Source organism: Odontesthes bonariensis, chromosome 3 (genome assembly GCF_027942865.1).
Source record: "Odontesthes bonariensis isolate fOdoBon6 chromosome 3, fOdoBon6.hap1, whole genome shotgun sequence".
Lineage (NCBI taxonomy): Eukaryota > Metazoa > Chordata > Actinopteri > Atheriniformes > Atherinopsidae > Odontesthes > Odontesthes bonariensis.
Window position 1 is genome coordinate 13775690 of NC_134508.1, and position 22121 is coordinate 13797810.

The following is a 22121-nucleotide window of genomic DNA, read 5'->3' on the forward strand; positions in this document are numbered from 1 at the left end:
TCTGCACGGTTTACACAGCCCGTAGTGATACGAAGGTAGAGAGAAAATAGCGCCAAGCGATTGTGAGGTCTGACTTTTTCTGAAGAACTTTTTTGTGATGCAAATGTATTACTCTTTTGAACGCATATTGTTTTGAGAAGCAAACCGCTTTATTTTCGGGACCCTAGCCAAGTAGCCGGACTACCTTCGTCAACGCCAAAACGAGGCTGGAACTCGGCTCACAGGACAGCAGGGGGTAAGTCAATGTTCATAAATGATATTGCTAATATGGGATGTCATACAGCTTCATGTCAAAAGAGACGAACTATCCCTTTAAGAAGCTAAGGGCCTCGCATTGGCTAATGTTAATGTCCCTGAGTTTATGAAGGAGATTGCTGAACAACAATGGTGTGCACAGCAGAACTGCAAGGAGAAAGTCACCGAGGATGAGACCAAGACTAAACTTGTTTTAGTTTAAATAAGCATGATGTTTTAAGGAAAAAAAAACAATGAATATCAGCATAATAACCATATCTTGTCTTTGAAACATGAATGGTGCAGCAATGATGATTCAAAGTGTTAACCCACAAATTTGAGAGAAAGACATCTTAATGTCAACAACAGAAAGTAGGTCATGTTGCAAGGCAATAACCCTATAAGCACACAGGTCTTTTGACTAAAGAATGGTTGAAAAAAAATGAAGTTATTCTTTTTGAATGGCCAAGTCAATCCTGAATTTAATCTAAAAAAAAAGATGTTATGGAATGAAAGTTGTTTATATGAAGAAAACTGCCAACATCTCAGAGCTGAGGCTGTTGTCTATGGAGGAATGAGCTGACATTTCTCCTATCTTATGTGGATGAATGAACAGTTAGCTAAAACATTTGGTTGCTGACAAATGAGGTCACACCAGACACCGAAAGTAAGATGTTGTATCATCCTCCTTAACAAACAATATTTTTCTATGATTTATTCAACAACATGCTCTTGATCTACTTTTAGGACTCTGATGATGCTTTCAGTCCTTTTCATGCCAAAATACAGAAAACATAAAGCGCCACAAATTCCACAGAATGCTGCAAACGTATACATGCGTAACCAAATTGACATCTGCTGACATGCTCTGTGCATGTGTGGATGTGGACGGACGGACGGAAGCTGTGGGCCATTTCCATAGACCTTAGTTAGACCCTTTTGTACACTTTGTGAGCTCCTGCACAGCAAGAAACAAGCGGTGTCACTGACCCCTATCATCCTCAGATGCTTCGCTGTGATCAAACACACACACACTTAGAGTGTCAGCCAACGTGATCTAATCACGTTTTGTTAGCTCACTGCCAGTGGAAAACACATAGTTGCCTTATTTGTGAGTACAGCCAGAGACTCTCCAAAGCAGCACACGGTGTTATTCTAACTATTAAGGTCTGTCAAGGGAGATGAAAACTGATCCACAGCTCACACTCAGATGACTAGATCAGATTTTGAGTTGTCTTTTTTCCAAATTCCTCATGTTAGTAGAGTATCAGCACATTATCATCACCCATTTGTAGCCAATGATTGATCAAATTTAAAAAAAACAAACAAATGAAAAGTCAGATCGCTCACGCTGTCTATCTGTGTTTTGACTTCTCTACATCCAGACAAGAAGTAATTCCAGTCACTTAACAGAGCAAATAAAAACATTGGATCAAAGTGCAGGACATTTCTTGACACACACTGTGTTTTTGCATAACTTTCTGCTGACATTACCTTCACTTCCTAACTAAGACTGAACACACTGCTTTGTGTGTTAAAAGATTACTAACGATTGCTGATTTATACCAATCTTTTTAAAAAATGTGTTGACCTAACTATAACCCTTCTGTTTGACACAGTTTTTACAGTTTCACTGAATGGAGCATGGTACAGATATCCATTGAATCAACATTTCAATTGGAACAAATCAGGAAATATCTAAAACTTCAGACCTCGTAGACTGTAACAAAGAGTTCATTTATGAACTTTCAGTCACTGTGTTGCTATTGCTTCATGTGCCCAGTAGAAGGAGCTTTTTCCATTGAAATGATTTATTCACAAACATACCTGCTGGTTCATTTCAGGACTATTTTCTCCCAATAAAAAAAAGTAGATTTGTTTTTAACCTCTTTGATGAGTTCTTAGATGGGAACTGTTGCTTGATAATGATAAAATCAGGCAACCATAGCAAAGATGATTGGCTCTGTAATGAAAGTCAGGGGAAATAAGGAATCATGGGAAAGTTTGCTAACCTTTCGTAATAGGTATTGCCCTGATGCCTTGCTTTTGCTTGTTCAAATCGAAGACTTGGTAGAGCTTGTTAAAAAAAAGAAATGACAATAATGAGAAGCTAACAGATTCACCATTTGTCTAAAAATCAATCAATGATACATTTCTTATGATGGTTTTAATGACCTTTTCTCCAGCTCATGATGCACACACACACATGCAGACAGAAAAAGAACACACTTCCTTCCTCACGTGAATCCTGAGGTCTTTCTAATCTTTTATTCACAACTCACCTTCGGCTCTCAGCACCTCTCACTTCCAAATTCAGTGCTCAGCAGCACTTATCTTGTGAGTCATGCTTGACCTCTGAGTTCAGAGTAACAAAAGAAATCTAACCTCATCCAGTGTTTTCCAGTGCACACAAACACATTAATGCACACACATCCACTCATGCCGTTCTCACATTTTTAGGCCGGAAAACTGATGGAAAAAAACAATCCCCTTGGTGAATGGCCTTGGTGGAAAAGCCATAGTGTAAATGGAGCTACATTGTTGAGGATGACTGAAAAACATCTATATGGTTAGAGCTCTTATAACTGGCAGCCGCACAGTGGGCCATGTTTTTTCACATGGCTTCTGTTTGTCACAATAATCCCATAGAATGTTTCTTAGTGCTTCATTTTTCTTTTACAATTTGTGGTGGTGCTGGTAGAATGAAGAGTTTGTGCAGTGAATAGTACAGTAAAGTCATATGGAAACATTTAACACTTAGGATTAAGAGTCTGGTTAAAGTAAAACTGATGTCAAACAGATGTCAAGAGAAAAATCTGTTCTTTAAAAAAAAAAAAAAGAGTTTTGTTAGGGAAGCGCTCAACCATGCTGAAATACAGGTTTCCCTTATTGCATTGTTGTACACCTGTGCACTGTTACTCATGTCCTTTACTTGTGCAAATGTCAGTATCAGTTCTAAATAACTCCATTAAGACTAAAAGTCCTACATTTATGAATGTTCTTAAAGAGTGTAAATATTGCAATGAAAGTCACGATAATAGGGTACTTCTAATGAAAAATGACTTACAAAGTGTCAAATCACTGATGCATTAAAAACATGAAAGATGCATTTTGTAATTTTTTTTTTTATTCCTTATACATAGAGCTAAAAGGAACCTCTTTGTATAATTCTTTAAGAACATGACACATTAGATTAACCTGTGCTTTTATAGTCAGATTGACTAGTAAAGGCAACCATCCGCTAAGTGTTGCAAGGTTAAAAAGTATTTCTCTGAAATATAGCAGAGTCAAACCTTGCGCACCAATGGAACTGTGTGACGGAGACCTATTTCTGGAACCAGAGAGAAAGAGATACATTTCTTTACAGTAAATGTCATTTAAGTGTGTTTTGTGGTGGTGAAAGAAAACAAAGAACAGTGACCTGAAAAAAAAAAATAGCTGGATGAGTGGATTTTGTTTGGTGCATGACATGGTGACAGACAAACTGTGTTTCATTGCTGGGCCACAAAATTTAGTTTAGTGTTTCAACACACATCAACCAGCTGTTGTTTACCTATCTTCCCCTTAATGTCATGCTTCTGTCATTTTCTCAGTCTGTTCTCGTGTATGTGCGCAACTGCTCACCATGTCTAATCTTTTTCTGACAGTTTTCCCTGTGCGCCTTCCACCTGGGTTTTCTCGTCATGCATACCTGGGTGTGTGAGCTGGGGTTACAGAGATACAGTGCTTTAGTAAATCATTGTAGAAAGAGATGGATGCCACTCTCCAACTGCTTCTGCACTGCAGGATCACTGAGTGGAACAGTTACAAAGCCTGAGGGTATTCCTACCTCTGGGTCCATCCTTAACCTTTTCATGCGTCTGTATTTGTTTGCGTGTGAGTTTGAAGGTACACTGTATTTCCTTTAAATGGTGATGGGTGAGAACAAACGCTTTTGAGTCTTTATTATACCTTGCACAGGCCACAAAACATCGAACCTACATATGTACGCACATAACGGGCAAGTGCACATTCAGTTGCATGTAGAGACCCAGGGTCACACACACACACAAAAAAGAAAACTCCCTGCTGTAGTTTATGGTCCTAGGTTCTCCGCTGATCGAGTTCAGGCAGAAGGCTTTGTAAAGTATTAATGGGGAAACACTCCAAAAGACACATGCCTGAATGCATATATTGTATTAGCATACCCTGCTTCACATCAAGACAGGCTACGCTGGAATTTATACAACAGGATATATGTAGTCATTGCATTTGTTTCTTTATATCAAAGGCAAATCTACTATTCTTCATCATGTCACTTGAGTGAGATTACATGAGAGTGTTAGAAGAGAGAGAGAGAGATCCCTTTGAACTTGGTGACTTTCTCAATCCCATCAGAAATAGATTTTCTGTAACATAGTTGGGTGAGAAAATAGGCTTGCTGATCTGATACTGCATTTTCTAACTTAGAAGACAGAATGCAGTACAGTGGATTATAAACTGTAACATATGTGAGCTACGTTATTGGCTTAAAATGCATAAATTTTACCTACAAATGTGTTTATTATTATCTTATTATATTTTCCTAATAATCATCATTATTGTATGTGTCTGTTTTACCGTCTTTCTGAAGGTCTTGACTTTTGGTGATTTTTCATTTCATCCAAAGCAATCTTTGCATGTTGTGTGGTGTGTGAATGAATCGTAAATTAACACGTCAAACACCTTCAAGGAAGACAGATTGCATTCTCAAAGTGTTGTTTGGTAAGCAACAATAATTAAGTATAGAGTTTTATACTTAGCCCAAGAAATCTGAACATTAACATTGCTTCAGTTCGCCTGCTGTAAGTTTATATACCAAGCAGATGGGGGCACCTGTATTGATTGACACGAGTGCCACTGAAAATGAATGAATCTCTAAAAGAATAGAAAATAAATGAGTAAAAACATACAGAAATAAATAGATTAATGACAACTCGCTAGTCTTTATAGTTATATCTAGATTTTGCTCTAAGCCAATCAGGTTTGAGCATCAGTTGAATTCCACCCCAAAGTCCTCTGAGCAAATCACCAAGATGCGAAATTGTAGTCTTGCCAACTCCGAGTGTCCTTTGTATTTTAACAACACTTGCAGTTTCAGCTTTGTCCACTTGATGTCACAAACATTACAACGACAGTGTAAAACAGTGAAACGTGGAGAAATGATCAAATGCGAAGAGGAGATGCATACTCCTTCAGCACACATTCTTGTGCTCACACACAAAAATGAAAAGCTGTAGCCACAACTGCTCTGACCAACAATCAGTGACATTTTTCAAGTGTGCACTTGATTGACGTGTTGTGTTCGGTAGGAGAAGAGACAAAGCCGCAGGCGGCCTGTTGGTGTTAAACCCTGTAGACCTTGTTTAGAAAGCCCAAGAACCTGGAGAATAACATAGCCTCAGTCCCTTGCCTCGCCTAATCACCTGCACCCTAAGCAAAGCCCTGTCTAGACACTTGCCCTCATGTGATGTCTTGCTGAAAGTTCGTGAAACAACTTGAAAGAGAGCCATTTTGAGTGCAGCTTCCATAGTAATGAGCTGAAAATAAGTGTGATGAAATGTATGCCTGAACTGTAAATCTTTTTTCATTAGCATAGGCACCTTTTGTGAATATAAATGTGACTCTTAATGAGACTGATGCAATTACAGTGCATAGGCTGAGAGGTGTTCCAAGTGTTATACACATTTTTCTGGGTGCTAGCTCTTCTTTCTATTTCGAGAGCTTTGCTCATTTTCACATTGACTTGTTGACTGTCACAGTGAAAACATTATAGGAAAGATGAGGTGAAAGATCATAAATGTCAAATTAGGTTTTATCATTCTAAAAACAACTGAGCTAGTAAGGCTTTTCAGTTTTTAAATTTTCTGTTGTAACTGTGTGAGGAATTAATTGAAACCAAAGAACAACTTGTACATATGAGATGTGACTTTTCCTGGAAGAAGTACAGCTGTAAATGTCAAAATGTACATTTTAAGAGATATGTCCTCTCATATCTCCTCTGAAAGGTCAAGATAGAGTTAGAAGAGAGTTAGTTTAAACTAAAAATGTATGCATGAAAACAGTGGGAAATGGCTTACTCCCCTCTGTCTGAAGGTAACATCATCACCAGCCTGCCAACTTTTGCCCATTAGGCTCATAAGGTATTGGTTTCTTGCTTGATGTGTACACATGTGTTTCATATGGGTTTTTTGCTGACTTTCTTTTCTGAAGTCCACCAATTAGCACAGTGGAATTGGTAGTCAAGCAGACTTTCAAACTGCTTGGCTAAGAAGAAGTCTGGTACAATTTTCCATAAAATCTGTACGTGGTGTATGTTTGCACTGGCTTTCATACAGATGAAGCAAAGCTTTAGCAAAACATACCAAGATGTTGATTAGAGTTTAGTTTTGGACAGAGTCTGACTAGTTTTTTTTCGACACAGTGTTTGTGTTATGTTATGCTTAATGGTGGCTGATTATTGTGCTTTTAATCTTCTCTGACTCTGAGCAAATAATTAAATTTGCTTAAGTCAATCAAACGTTAACTACTAGATGGTGATGGAAGGAATCTAAAAGCTGTTAATATAAAATGAAAATTGGTTGGCTGTCCAACTCACGTTGAAAGCCTCCCAGTTACAGACTTTGCTGATAGTTTTATGATGTCTCTAATTGTAACCCCAGTCCCATGTAGCTAGGAAATATTGACTGACAAATAATTGGGGTGTTGTAGTACAGTGGACGGGGCCTGAGTTCGTATTGAGATGGCGCTACCTGTGATAGTGATATAAAATAACTTGGCGGTGCCTCCAGTAACATTTAAGAAGTAAACACAAAATTTGGTACTTCCCCTTTAACATAAAAGTTCACTTTAACCTATTTTATATTTATCCAAAAAGTATCACCCTTGTAAGTACAACACAGGATTTGGTTGAAACAACAAAAGTTACGAATTGGATTTGCAAATTAATCAAATAGTTCGCTGTTGACCTTTAAGTATGCATTGATAACAGTATTCAAAACTCTCACAAAATGCTCTGGAAGGTTTGATACACAAATGACCCTTGATGAACCCAATGAGAGAATGTAAAAACTAAAAAAAACATGGAAACTCAAATTCCCATAGCCCACACTCACACACACATTCACGCAGGGCTATTAAATGTAAAAAAAAATGTTGCAGGCCTGGTCGAAGCTTGTCAGCGTGGAGGCCGAAAACTATTGGCCACTTTACTGAGTTTTGACCAGCATAAACAAAAAGCATGTGCAAAGTGTTAATGGGGTACTCACGAGTCCAGTAACAGTCAGAGTTAAAAATGGAAAAAGGGGCAAAAGGCAAGGTGCAGTTTCGGCGGCAAGGAAATGGAGTGTGCAGCAACACAGTGCGGTGACCACGCTCAAGTACAGCAGCTACAGTCTCCCTCCAACGGTCCAGGGCTCTCTCCCTCTTATGGCAAATGTCCGGTCCTGAATCACATAATTCCTCTCAGTAACTAAGATGCAGGCTTATTCATGGCGAAAAACCGACAGTATGTCTTAAATAAATTAGCAATTGCTTACTGCAATGCAGAATTAAGGCCTCAGTATGCTTCTCCGTCGCTATCCGTCAATCCGTCTCCGTAGTCACGGAGAGGCTCTCCATCCTTTCGAAGTTCTCCGTCGGGCTGTCGGATACGCAAGGCAATTCACCTCCCGATCAGTAGGCGTCGACCCAATCTCGCGACATCTATCGTGAAAGTCGTTGATTGATTGTTTACCTTCTGGCTGCGTTCCACTCCTCACAGTGAACAATGGCGAGCGAGAGAGAAAGACTTTTGTTAGAGTTGGAGCTTATTGATTTTGAAATGCAAATAATTTTGACCAAATGTTGACCGGCACACAGTAAACTCTTCAAAAATGGCGGTGTTCTGAGAGGAAGGAGCTAAACCGGAAAAGTGATTCCGGAAATTATGTTGTAAGCCGACCAATTACAACCTTTGCGGTCTCCGCGAGTCTCCGTCTACTCCACGGATAGATAGGAATTTTTGCCAACGCACGCAAGCAACGGAGAGCGTCTCCGGGAGGGTCTCCGATGACGGAGAGAGCTCTCTGTAGCTCTCCGTAGGCAACGATAAATCAGCCTTAAGGCTACATACATACAAAGATGTGAGAATAAAGAGATTCTTCACTACCCCGTAAACAAACATGGTCTTCTGTCGTTGGTGCCGACAACCATATGAATGGATTTTAAAACTAACACCACCCTTTTATCTCTGACTTTTAACTATATAAACATATTTACACTTCATGAACTATTATTTATTACTAGGGCTGGGCAACGATTACAATTTTTAATCTAATTAATCACATGATTTCCCTGATTAAACACGATTAATCGCATTTGTACGCAAAATCCAAAAATTAATTCAAAAGTAGTGTATAGCTTTTAGCATTTAGTTTTATTTGAAATGTGCTGCCATATGAATGAAAGTGCCATAACATTTGTTGTGCAAACACACTTTTAACATCAGCATCTTTATGTAGTTTTTATGTAGAAGCCTCGCTCCACTGTCTGTTTCCTTGAATGACTTGCTGCTATCAGTTGTGTGTTTTGCCTTTAAGTGATATTTTAGACTGGAACTACTACGGTGAGAAGACAATTCAACTTGGCAGTGTTTACAGATGACTTTGGTTCTGTCGACTCCGCCGTCTGGAAGAACTTTAAAATGAAAATGGCCGAGTAAAAGTTCCGTACCCTTCTCCATGTTTGGTGGATCCGCCAATTACTTTCCTTTCTGGTTCCGCAGCAGACGGCAACAGACTTTTACAAAATAAAAGCCTGTGAGCAACAGACTTGTACAATAATAAAATAAATAATAAAACAGCGATGGTCTGTGGCGTAGTGGGTTGAGCAGACACCCCCTGTACAAGAGGCTATAGTCCTCGCTGCAGCTGGCCCCAGTTCGAGTTCCACATCAGACAGCCCTGTGCTGTGTGTCGTTCCCCCTCTCTCTGCCCCCTGCTTCCTGTCTCTCTGAACTTTCCTATCCATTAAAGGCACAAAAGCCCCCCCAAAAAATAAATAATAAAACCTGCGTTAATGCGCGATAAAATATTTATCGGAGTTAAATAATTAACGAGTTAACCCGATAACACAGAGTTAACTCGTCCAGCCCTATTTATTACCAACACAAACATTTTAATATCTGTATATGAATGAATGAAAATAATAGACGCAGGGCTACATAATTATCACTGAAAATCAGCCTCTGTAGAAGGGTATGGAAAAATATGGTCCCTGAGTTGATGATCTCAGAGTTAACTGTATGCATCTCTAATCTTTTATCTTTGACCTTTTGATAGCCAACTCTGAATGCTGTCCAAAATCTGAAATATCTATGATATCACAGGCCATGTACCGGTCCATGTACTTTTTCTGACATGACCCCCTGATTTTAAATGTGTCACATCTGCTCTCTGACCCTCCTGGTAAAAGCACAAGATTAGGTGCAGGAAATTACCGTTTACCCAGCCTTTTTTCTTACCATTCTCTTTTCTGAGTATCTTAATTGATGGCCACAGTTTAATTGAGATGCTGCTTTTTGCAGAGAACAATGCTACTATGGAGTGCTATCATGACCTCTGTAATTGTAGAACACTGACCTGTTGAAGTTAGTCTTCGTATGCTTTCCAATATCTGGATTATCTATGACAACACAGGTCATGTACCAGCCCCTGTCCATCTTGTGATTTGACAGAAGATTCGGGTTTTCATGTGTCATGCCTGCCCCACCCTCCTGGTAAAAGCATGAGATAAGGTGTAGGGACCACTAACTCCATAACAGCACTCAAAGGCCATGCCTATTAGCTCTATATAACACTCTAGCAGTGTTGTCGACACTATAATGGCCACATTAACGAGCATAATGCAGCCATTGGTTTTTAGAAGCCACTAAGCTCATGCATCACAACAGTGTGTTCAACATTACGTCCTGTGATAGCAAAGATTTTTTTTTTCTTTTTGGCAGTTTTGAGTTTGCTCTCTTTGTCTTGCTTATTTCCAATCTGCTGGAATGAGTTGCTCTCCCTCTCCGTGCTGTTTTTTTCACTGCTAGGCTCGGTAATAGTCATTCTCAAAAGACCCATTTCCTTCCCACCCTTCTCACTGTCTCTCTTATTGCCCCTCGCTGCTCATTTCTTCCCTGCAAATATACTTTTACGAGTGAAAACCTTTTATTTAGCCTTGTCTTTCTCCTTGCTCTTACTCTTTCTTTCAGTCAGTGTTTTCTCCTTACATCATGCTTTAGAGGATTTCAGCATGTTCTTTTGCATGAAAGCCCATTCTCCAGACAATAGCAGCTCTTGTGCCTGCTTTGCTGCAAACAATACATACCAGAGGTCAAAATTTCTAAGTAAACACTATTAGTGCAGCAACTTAATAAAACTGAAGAAATGAGTGGGCTTTTTTTATCCCTCTGAAGCCACACTTGAGACAGAAAGTTGGATGGATGATGAGTTTGGAGAGAGTGAATTGAGTTATTCTCAGCTGTCAAGCTGTCTTCTGTCTAGACAGTGGGTCAGATGCTCTGGAAGATTTGAATCTTGGATACTAAGACATAAAAAATCCTGGGGTTTTAACTCAAGATTAACTATGGAGTAGATCTGGCCAAATTATATTTTCTTGCATGTACACTGAGGTCTAACAATCTGACAACAGTTTTGAAAAACTGTCGTGTGTCTCTTTGAGGATGTGGAGACATTTAAGGACATTTAAGATTCAGTGTTATATCACAGTCAACTATCAAATATAACTTAGTCTGTTGTTTTGATGTGATTCTGTCACGAAGCAGCGTTGCAACAGCGCTTGACACAGAGACATGTTTAAGTAAATCTATGCAGAAACTGTAGATTTGTGGTAAGACTGTTTCCAATGTTGGGGTTCTATGTAAAGGATGATCAAGTGGACTAAAAGTAAGCCCATTATCAAACAATCAAACAATCAATCCATCAAGCGAATTTTATTGAGAGATTTAAAAAAAAAAAAAAAGCACATCGTGGACACAGAATTTGTGAAATAAAGTTTGCAGGACTTGAATCGGCAAAAGTACTGTCAAATGAGGGCTGGTCTCAATTTGCTGGCCCTAAGCAACTTCTGAAGGGGAAAAAAAGTTGATTGAGGGAGGCTGTCTCATACCAGCATTTCATATGATATGATGGAAAGGTTAGAGATTTGTGACAAAACAAAAGAACAGGACATATGATGATACTGCAGTGTATCAAACCTGGGAATGTTTGGTTGTGTTTAACATCTGCACTGATACCTACCTGACCAAGGATAACTAACACTGTATTCCACAGAGATATGCAACATCCTTACCTTAACATCTCTGTGGAGAAACATTTGAAAAGATCAAGGAGTGCTCAAGGCCCTGACTGTCGTATTCTTCATCCACAGTTATCTGACATCACCCACAATGAACATTTATGGATTCACTTGAAGACAAACGAAGCCAAGCATTCCTGACGTTACAGGACACTTTCTGGAACATTGTCAGATCACTCTGGGACAACACGGGTCATCTGGTTTTGCACAAACGTGGAGCACAACAGCATTCTGTCATTAAAGCAAAAGGGTGGCAAAGCAAAAGTGATACTGTCGTTTTTGGGAGCATTATCAGAGATTCGCTTTTCACTCAAAATTCTTCAGTGATTTTGCATTTTTTAAAAAAATATTATCAACTGAAAACAAATGCAAAATAGAAATCTTATTTTTGGCTGCAGACTTTTCAATTTGAGTGCACATATACAGAAAATCTTCACTGAAGGTTTTCTTAATTTCTGTAAAATTTGAGAAATGTTGTTGCACTCAGTCAGAGAAAAGGCCCTTTTCATTTAATTCAGACTAATTTTGATATATTCTTATCGGTGCACAACAACAAAACATGTAATGTATATCAAAATGTTCCACGAGGGACTTGTCCTGAAATAAGCATTACTGAGTGTCTTCCACCTTTACTATGATTTAATGCAGACTGAATTGAGCTTGATCTTTAGTTCAATAGATTATTTTGAGCTGTGAAACATTTTGGCTTAATTAGAGGTAAACAAACTTTCAACTTGATGACTCCTGCTGTGTTTCATACTGGAAATTACTGTTTTGAGTACAAGAAAGTAGACTGTTTTGATACCACTCCTTCATCATAATCTGTTTTCTTTACTCTCTGTGTTATGTGATAGGAACAATACTTATTGTCTCATACTTATTGTCTTAATGTGTCTGGTATTTTGCTGATGTTATGACACACAAAATGGGCTTTAAAACAATCAGTAGTCATTGTTTTTTACTTATAGGAGGTGACACAGTGTGCACAGTAACACGTATGCAAAGTCACACATCTTTACACATCTTAATGCAAATATGCACACAAATCAGCATTACTGAAAAGTAATTTCATTCACTGTGGGTTTTTATTTGTACTTGGGTTTGACAGTGAAATATTGTGCCATATTTCTCCTGTTCTTTCTATTTATGCTCTTGTTGGTGCTAGACTTACTGACTTATCCAAAAAGGATTTCATTCTTTTTGGATTCTCTATTGGATTCTATTTTGTAGAAATGACAAAATAGTTGAAAATCCTCTTGACTGAAGGTTTATGCAAAGCGACAGTGTTAGCCACGAGCGCTGTCCATGGTGCTGATCACCCTGTACTGACAGTGGAGTCGTGGAATCAGTGACTTTTGAAAATAATATCAGGAATTATAGCGTGATATATTCACGCTATAATTCCTGATATTATGTTGGCTAATTAAGTACCATACTTAATTAGTGAGCTACAGATACAAATTAAGCATTGCTACTTTGTTGTTGTATTTTCAAGTGATGCTTCTGTATATTGTTCTCATGGTGTTGATGTTTTGACTTTCATTGTTATTCATTCTGTAACCAGCTGTCCTTGTTCACCTCAAAAATTCTTCCCCACTCTTTAGCCTCCATTGTTGCCCAGAAGTGGTGGTGCCAAATGCAGCCGTGTATGGATGGAGAGGAGTGCAAGGTCCTTCCTGACTTGACTGGCTGGTCATGCAGTACTGGCAACAAAGTCAAAACCACCAAGGTAAGAAGGGCACTTGCCTCATTTTCAGATGTCCATGTGCATTACTGTCTTTCTTTCTCTCCAATGTCCAGTTAATTGATATGTGACGATTAAGTTCTTGATTTATCCATGCCCCATCTCACATATGCTGCTCTTATCTTAGAATTTTTCTTCTGTACTGTTTTTATTTTTTTGTGCATGTGTAGTGTCACCTCTGAGCGTATCTTGTCAACAGCAATTATTGCAGAGTCCTTGGTATCCTCAACTAAGTAGGTAACATTATCAGTGTTCACATCAAAAAGTTCCATGAGTGACACTTGGCTATGATTTAATGCAGATAGAACTGAGCTTGATCTTCATTTCAATAGATTATTTTGAGCTGTGAAATGATGTGGTTTAATTAGCAGTAAACAAACTTTCAACTTCATGACTTGAAATCAGTGTATACAAAAAGGAAGTCGTCAGTAAGGGCAATGCAGGCAACTTAAAAATAACCTTGTAAACAAATGTTTGGATCATCAAGATACCCACAAGAGTCCAATTAAATCATCAATTTAAGACATCAATAAAAATGACAAAGATGTTAGACAGTAAATTACCAAGCAAGGACCCTGGTGAGCATTATTTGTGATGCTGCTGCAACTGTATCTGTACCTTTGTACACACTGTACTCCACACAACCACTGCATGATGCCAAGTAAATTGGCGCTATTCAGATGAGATAAATTGATTTAAATGAGGGTCCTTCATGGCCCTTTGTAAGCTGTTGAAGTGTGAAAGTTAATTTGCAGGACTGAAGACTCGTGTGTATGTATGTATGCACCTGTGTGCATGTCATGGGATGGAGCAGGTGCCGCTTACTTACAGATGAAATATAAGAAGAGAAACAGTTGGAGGGGGACACGACGCAGGCGCCGTAAGAGTAATTGCTCGGGAGACGGCACAACAGCTCAACATCTGTCGTATTCATTAGAATGCATTATGGCTGGGGCCTTCCACAGAGGCTGTACAATTAAGAGTCATAATTAAATTGGTGAGTGGGTTAGACTGAGAAACGGAGACACTGCTGGGCTTAGTCGCAGGCAGTGGAATTAATGACCCTGAGCCTAACACCAACTCTGGGAGCGATAGGTTCAATTATACTCGTTCTGTTTCATGTTGCCATTTCTGCTAATTTTTTCCCTTTTTCCCTGTTTTGTACCGTCTACCCTGACAAGCTTATCAGGTGGACATTAATTGTGCATTTGCAAGGTGCTTTGGGACCAGGAAACAGTTACTTGGAGACTTGGTGGCAGATGTCACTGAAAATAGTTGCATTGAGACATTGATTCCCTGGCAACTGCTCACACGGCTGCACTCTGTCACCTTCTTCTTCAGTCTGCATCTCTCTTTCTACCCATGACCTCCCTTCACCACTTTAGCATCTTATTCACCATGATCATCTGTATCTGTCCATCGTTTTCTCACTCCTACACTGTGTAGGCGTGCTGTAAAAAGATGCATAGACCTGACCCAGGCATCCCAACACTATTTAACAAGGAAGAGCAAAGACATCACACACATTTCACATATAATATCTAGTACATCCAATTTTGTGGACAAGCTTTTAATAGCATTTTCCTGACTGGGACAGGAGAACTGGAGTTTTTAATCTATGTGCATGTCAGTTTGTTATAAATGCACAAAGGACAAGGTTTGGTGAGTGAAAACAAGTTCTCTACTTCTCCAATTATATGCCTTCAACTTACTGCTAAAGTGTAAACAAACCATTACAGCTCCAGAACATCTGACACCTAGCTTTAGCCGTCGAGACACTGCTGGTCCCTGCAATCAGCCAGAAGGCTTGACTGCAAACAAGCAGCACCAATGAGAAAAACACACGACCAGAAGCAGATAAAGAACACTGCTTGATTTAAAATATTTTTCTGTGCCCTCTGATTGTCTCTTTCAAATGGAAACATTTATCCAGTGTGAAGTGGGACATCGTGCCACTTAATGTAATTACATGTCTCTGTGACACGAATTCTCTTCTCTTATCCCTTATATTGTTTCTTTTTTTAGGTTACACGATAGCAAGAGAGCTGCTGAGCCATGAGGGAACCTGAAACACTCCATGTGGGGGAGATGGATGACTCACAGATATTTACACTACGACTGGGGAAAATTTTCAGGAAAGGACTCGTGTCAGGATATCCATCACAAAACAATGGGATACAATGTACTCATCAAAAACTATGTACACTTGGTCATTTGGAGCCACACATGCAGCATATATACTGTACTGGTGTCAAGACTAATGGACTACAATCAAAGGTTCTCTTATTTTCTAAAAATGGATCGTGTGGACTGACAAACATTTGCTGAAATTAGACACTGACGACACATTTGAAAGAATATATTACAGCCAAGCATTTGGGGACGAGTGTGAGACATGAACCAAAAGTTGTGCTGACAGTGTTGCTGGACATGATGCAGACCTGTTGTCAATATGTAGAAGTTGAAATACTGGAAACGGTGGAGAGGATTGGGGAGCAATGAAATAGATAGCAGCTCATAACTAGCAAATAGCAAAATAACATCAAATTGCTCTTGTGGGTCAAGTCACTACCACGAAGACTGTTTTGCCGGAGTCATTTTGCAGTTCTAATTAGTAACTGCAGTAGGATCATCACAGAATATTAAAAATTCATGTAAGATATTTGCACTAGTCAAAACCATTTGGGAATGTTTTGTTTTTCTAGATAGCTCCCATATTTTGCTGTGGATGTCACATAAAACTGAAGGTGAGCATTTTGTAAAATGTCTGACACTTGGAAGTACTGTAGATAAATATATATATCATACCCCAATAGTTCTGAGTAGTTATTTGTTAAAAATGGCTCAGACTCTTGAGCTTTGCTTGCATACAGCTTGGTATAAAATGAACTGGCAAAGAGTGATTAATCCGTCTCAATGAAGCTCAGAGACATTTACAAGCTCAGCCTTCAAAGCTATATATGTTCGATCTGTTTTGTTCAGTCTGTGGCATCTCTTATGTTAACAGTTTAAAGGAGGCCCATAAATGTTAAAACAAGAAGGATGAGTTGTCTTTATGTTGTTATTTCAATTATATGGAATATTATATTCCACTCGCTCCAAATATTCAGGTTCTTTGAAAACACTGTAAATGAAAAACAGTCACATGAGCGGGTTACTTTTTTCCTTTATTAGAAGATTTATGTTTTTGCACTCACAATTTCCATTGATTGTATCCACGATTCTACTTAATCAATGTTTCAGTGAGGTATACTGAAATAATTGCAGCAGATAATGCTAGCTTTGCAAACATGTTTTTTTTTTTCTTTAGAGCTCATTACTGCACACAGTAAAATAGCATAGTACCCCAATGAACCATCTCTCTATCCAGTTTTTCAGTCCTTCTGTTTTTCTTTCCCAACATACTGACAAAGTAAAAGAAGAGTTTTGCTGCACACATTGTATCTTAATTTCTCTGAAATCTTTTGTGCTTTCCAAAAGAAGTTTTCTCTCACAGACAGATCCAAATCTTTCTGAAATGGTATCAGTCTGCCTCTCTGACATGTGAATGTGTTGGGTCAGCGTGCCCAGGGGTTAGACTGCCGGGACATGCTCCTCTGTGACTGAGAGCCTCTTTTTCAGACATGCTGTCTTGTGAGCTATGATAAATCTTTGGGAGCTGAGCTGACTCTCCAGCTCCAATGCCGAGCTCTGAGTCACAGGGAGCTTGGGGACAGCAGTGCTACCAGTGGCAGGCAGCTCCACTCTCTCATTACTGAGAGGCCTGGATAGCAATGGGCTTCTCTCGGGACCACTGACATGGAATATTTTTAGGCTTACGGTGCAGCACTGCAGTTAGGCCAGTCACACCACACTGCCCTCTTTCCAAGAGCATCTCCACAACAATAGTCTATTTCGAGTGGGAATATGATGACATTCTGCACCCGCATGCACACACAAGCAGAAGCACCATATTCAGATACATTTGTTTATTTATTTTTCTTAACTTTCACTTGCCTCTCACCCACACACAGCTACATACACACGCTGACGTGAAAATGACATGCCTTAATTACAGCTAACACAGGGTAAAGTGTCTCCTGAGCTGTGCACCAATAAACCGTATGAGGGATCGGTTTCCTTTACTCCTCTTTTTCATAGAACTGCCCCTTCCTCCAGAGATTTCATGTTCTGTAGATGAGCCTGGCGCCTTGCTCTCTCCATCCTACATGGCACTCTGCCGCAGAATCAATATATGAAGACTATTTGTACTGCGGTGCTCCCTTGTGGCTGGGGTTTGACGATGCAGCTCCATCCTTAATTTCAACCTTGTTTAAAAAGACAGAGGCCAGGGAGAGATTCCCACCTCATCTCAGGTCACCAATATTTAACGAGAAAATCTGCAGTGTGCTGTAAATACATTTACTGTTGCTTTGCTAGCTGCCCAGCACTGGAGCAGAGCAAACACATAGTCTTTTGCCTTTGCCAATTTATAAAAAAAGGAAGTTGACTGAGCTTTAAAGGCCTGAAGGTATCTTGGAGAAATTCATATTACCATATTCATTGAGTTCTTACATAGCATGTAAATTTACCAGACATCCATATCCAAGGTTGTATAATGTATATTACCCATTCCATGGATGAAAATAACTTCAAAAGCCCAAATTTGGCTAATTTACAGGTAAATCATTTAATTCTGTGGATCTACTAAAAGAGTGAGCAGCTGGCAGTTTACTCTCAATCCTGCAGTGTGGGGTTGTCTTTTCCAGTCAAATCTAAATTTGTAAACCAGCCAAATTATTCTAAGAAGTTATGCTTATCATAAATTGTGATCCAATACAGCAGACAGTATACAGTACAATGGCATTCCTTGATGATGCACTTGTCATTCAGAACATAGTGATAGTCACTAGACCTAACTCAAGTTCTGTGAGTACATCTCAGGCCATAGAACTCTGAGGGTGCTTATTTGAAGCATGCCAAACAAGCCACTTGATGGATTACAGTATTTGCAGCGTAGATTTCTGTCATGGTATCATTAAGTAAAAGAATACAAAACCTGCACTATTAGACATTTCAGACAGCTTAGAGCAGTATCTTCTGTAGGGGAGACTAAATCTCCTTGGTGTGGACCTTGGACATTGTAACTTGACTTTTGATATCCACAAAAAGATTTGTAATGAGTATGCTTAAACCAAAAAGCGTCATATGGCGTCTTTAAACGCCACATGCAGTAACCTTTTCAGCCAGCGTTAAATTATAATTGCAAAGATTCTATTTATTTATGTGAACAGTGCCTACAGAAAATATTATGTAGTGTGAAAAATAAGAAATCTTGTTTTTCAGTGGAATTGGATGTGTCTGTAATGTGTCAGTGGAGGACTAACCTCAAACACCCCATCAAGACTGGATGCTTTCATCTCCACTTGTTAGCAACTGGTGAGACCCAGAGGGCAGGAGCCATAGAGGGAAACAAACAGCATGAAGGAAACAACGGAACATTGTACTAATAAGAGGAGAGAGGTTTGAGTGAGAGAGGAAAACAGAACGTTGAGCTACCTAGTTGAAAAAAACTGACAAAGAGGTATAGCTATAGTGTTTGAGAGAGGGGGATTGCGTGAGGAGTGTTTCAAGTATGTCTTTGTTTATGTACTAAGCCTGGGTGGCTCCCAAGAGGACTTGTGGATCTTCTACCCAAACGCCTCCATTAGCCCATTATCACGCTGGTAGGGAAATTCACACAACAGAATCCAGAGAGGTAGCAATAAAAGGGATGAAACTCTGTTGTCTTGGTTTATGCATCAAATTTTGTCAACTGTAATTTGTATTACCCTCCAGCAAATTCCAGGAAATATGGGTTCAGGAGTCATGTTCAGTGAGAATAGTAATCTTCAGATGAAGTAAGTCTGTCAGGTAGAGAGATGTGTGACAACTTGATTCAGATTTCGGAAGGAAAAAAAAAAAGGATTTGCTTTGGAGGAGGAACCAGGCTCCAACACTGGCTGTCTGAAACTGACATTGATTTAATATAAGTCAAGGACAGCTTAGCTGATGAAGAAGATCTGATTGGTGTTATCGGCACTGCATGGCAGCCACTCGTCTTGTCATTGTCAGTGTCACTGACTTCAGAGGGAAAAAAATCAACTCAAGCCAAGACTTGCTTTCAATATATCAAGTTATTTTATTCCAAAAACCGTGATATGTATTTATTCAATTAGACTCACAAAAGTTCACAAAAGCTCTCAAAATACATTGTTTGTTTCACAACTTATATTCATACCCTACATTATAACCCTATAAGATAGGTTCTGTTATTATAACCATATGATATAACGCTCTGGACAAGTGCCTTTTATTTATTATGCAATACTTTAGTATAGAGAAATATATTAACATGGTTTTATTAGCTGGTTAGATGTTAGGTGATAGCTTGAGAATTCATTGCATTAGCTCTAGTCTCTTACCCAGACTAAAATATGTGACAAAAACACGCTTGCACAGCCTATTAAAATTCAATGAAACCAAGAAAATAAAAAGACAAACAATCAAAAGTGTCTTTAATATTCATTCTGTGGCAGGCCTGCAACGGGCCGATATTGACGGTGGAATGAACGGGGGATTCATTAACATCTCTCCCTCGCTGCTTCCTCTCGCTGAGCCGTTCCTTGCTGCGTCGTCAAACTCACTTATCTCTCTGAAGCAATTAGCCACTGGAGGCTCCATTGACCTGAGGCTTTGTTAGACTAACGGGCTATATTAGCATGGCCGTAGCCTGGCAGTCTTGGCAATGCATGTGTCGCTGCCAATGTGAGCAGCACTGATAAAGAGGGGCCTGTGGTGTGCACTTTTGTGTGTCAGTGTGGGTGTTTGAGAAGATTCAGTAATAATATTGTCATCATAACAAGTGGCCACTACTATTATGCCATTTGCATCGGACACCTGCAATCTATTTATGTATGTGTGTTTGCTTAAGGGAGGTGTGCGAGTAAGCAATGAGAATAAGTATATCCTATCCGTAAGTAAATTTAATGTTCTATGCCTTTATGCTATGAGACACCCACACACACACACCTATCAGGGGCTGAATACACAGTACCACAGAAAAACAGAACAGCAGCTATCAGACTTCAGCACCAGCAATGTATATTCTCATACACAATATTTTCATTTGTGTACTAAAGTGACACGTTTAATTTTGCCCGCTGTTGATTTAAGATTACACACATGCACATAACAATATGATGATTTACAGTGCTTACAAGGGAAAAGCATTGCTCGCAGTCTTGGCTGAGCATGTCACTATAGAGCTCATTGAGCTTTGTGTTGCCTGTGACACTTGGTTGGTGAATATACTATAGTAACAATGCTATCCAAATCCCATTTTTAATTTGTGGAAATTACATTTATCTTTATGTCACACTGTTTGACTGCCAATCATATAGCAAGCTCCAAAAGTTCTCATTATGAAAGATAAATATAAATCTAACTCTAAGATAAATAAGCCCCATTTATGCTAAGTAGATAAATAGCTTACAGTGAATGTTACAGTGTTTACACCAATGACAAGAGCACCTAAATATGCATGCATTATTCATAATTAATTGTCTAAATACAATACTCCCTCCATATTTAACAAATTAATGGTTTGTTTTCCTGAGAAATGTCTGCTGTCTGGTACTTTGGGTGGAGAAACGGTATCCTCATAAATTTCTCTGGCAGGAGAGGGAGAGAGAGAGTGATGAGACAGAACAAGGGAGGATCATACACACACAAACCATTAGTTCTGCAGTTTCTGTGGCCCACTGTTAATTTTCACAACTTTAGAAACATTACAAGCAGAGATCTCTCTGGTTCTACAATGCAATGCAATGCAACTTCTAATGTAATGCAGAGTCCAACGCTTATTACTTTTTACCCCTGCTTGCTTTGGCATGTCCTCCACTAGGATTTGTAAGTTCATTTATCCTTTTACAAAACTGGAATATGTTACTGTATTTTTGCATTCTAGCTTTAACCTAAAGCACGTCGATGACGTCATCCCATTAGATGCGTGTGTAGAAAGCCCCCCGATAGCCCCCAATAACAACAACACGGCAGCTCTGAACTAACAGTGCAATAGTACGCGTTCATTCATTAATTCATCTTAAAGTATTGGTGAAATAAAGACAGATAATGCTTTATTTAGAGGCTGTATTGTTAATGCCCTGTTCACTCCCGTTATATGGATATACGCAGATCTCGAGTGATCTAAAAAGCGTCCGAAGGACACCGACTTTCACCAAACTGTTATCGGTGAGTAGATGAACGTATTTTATGCCATAAATAAAGTCCAGGTTTTAAAAAAAAACAACTTCCCCTTTAAGCCAATACTTGAATGATGTTTGTGTTATAGTTATTCTAAGCTAACTCAAAGTACAGCTCAATTTTAGAGTTACAGAAGAGTCACTGTTTTACTGATCATTGTGTAACCAAAGGAATAATTTGATTGATGAGTGAGTAGTGTGAGATGGACGGAAAAAGGTCTCTGACACAAGACTGGAAGTGTACTAGTAGTAAGAAAACCTTACTCATTGTAACAGTGATATTTGTAACCATGCAAATGAATACAATTGTAACACTGTCATGAATTTTATTCATGTACTGATAATCAGAAAAACGTCAGAGCTATATTTAACATTGTGTCAGAGGTTGCACTGAATTTGTCTTGACATCAATGGTAGATTCAATAGACGAAAAACAAATGGCAAAGGATGCCATTGTTTTTTTTAAGTATCTAGAGGCTTTCAACAAACAGACTAAGGCTGGT

The 22121-nt window shown here is 39.1% G+C and overlaps 1 protein-coding gene across 2 annotated transcripts in view; it reads left to right on the top strand.

Annotated features, from left to right (window-relative positions):
* tafa4b (TAFA chemokine like family member 4b) overlaps positions 1–16679 on the top strand; it is a 40111-nt gene extending 23432 nt beyond the window's left edge. For both annotated transcript variants that reach the window (XM_075462035.1, XM_075462036.1), the window contains exons 5-6: positions 13197–13321; positions 15362–16679. In XM_075462035.1, the coding sequence (XP_075318150.1) occupies positions 13197–13321; positions 15362–15373 (137 nt within the window). In that variant the 3' untranslated portion in view covers positions 15374–16679. The remainder of the gene's footprint in view (positions 1–13196; positions 13322–15361) is intronic.
* Positions 16680–22121: the final 5442 nt, after the last annotated feature.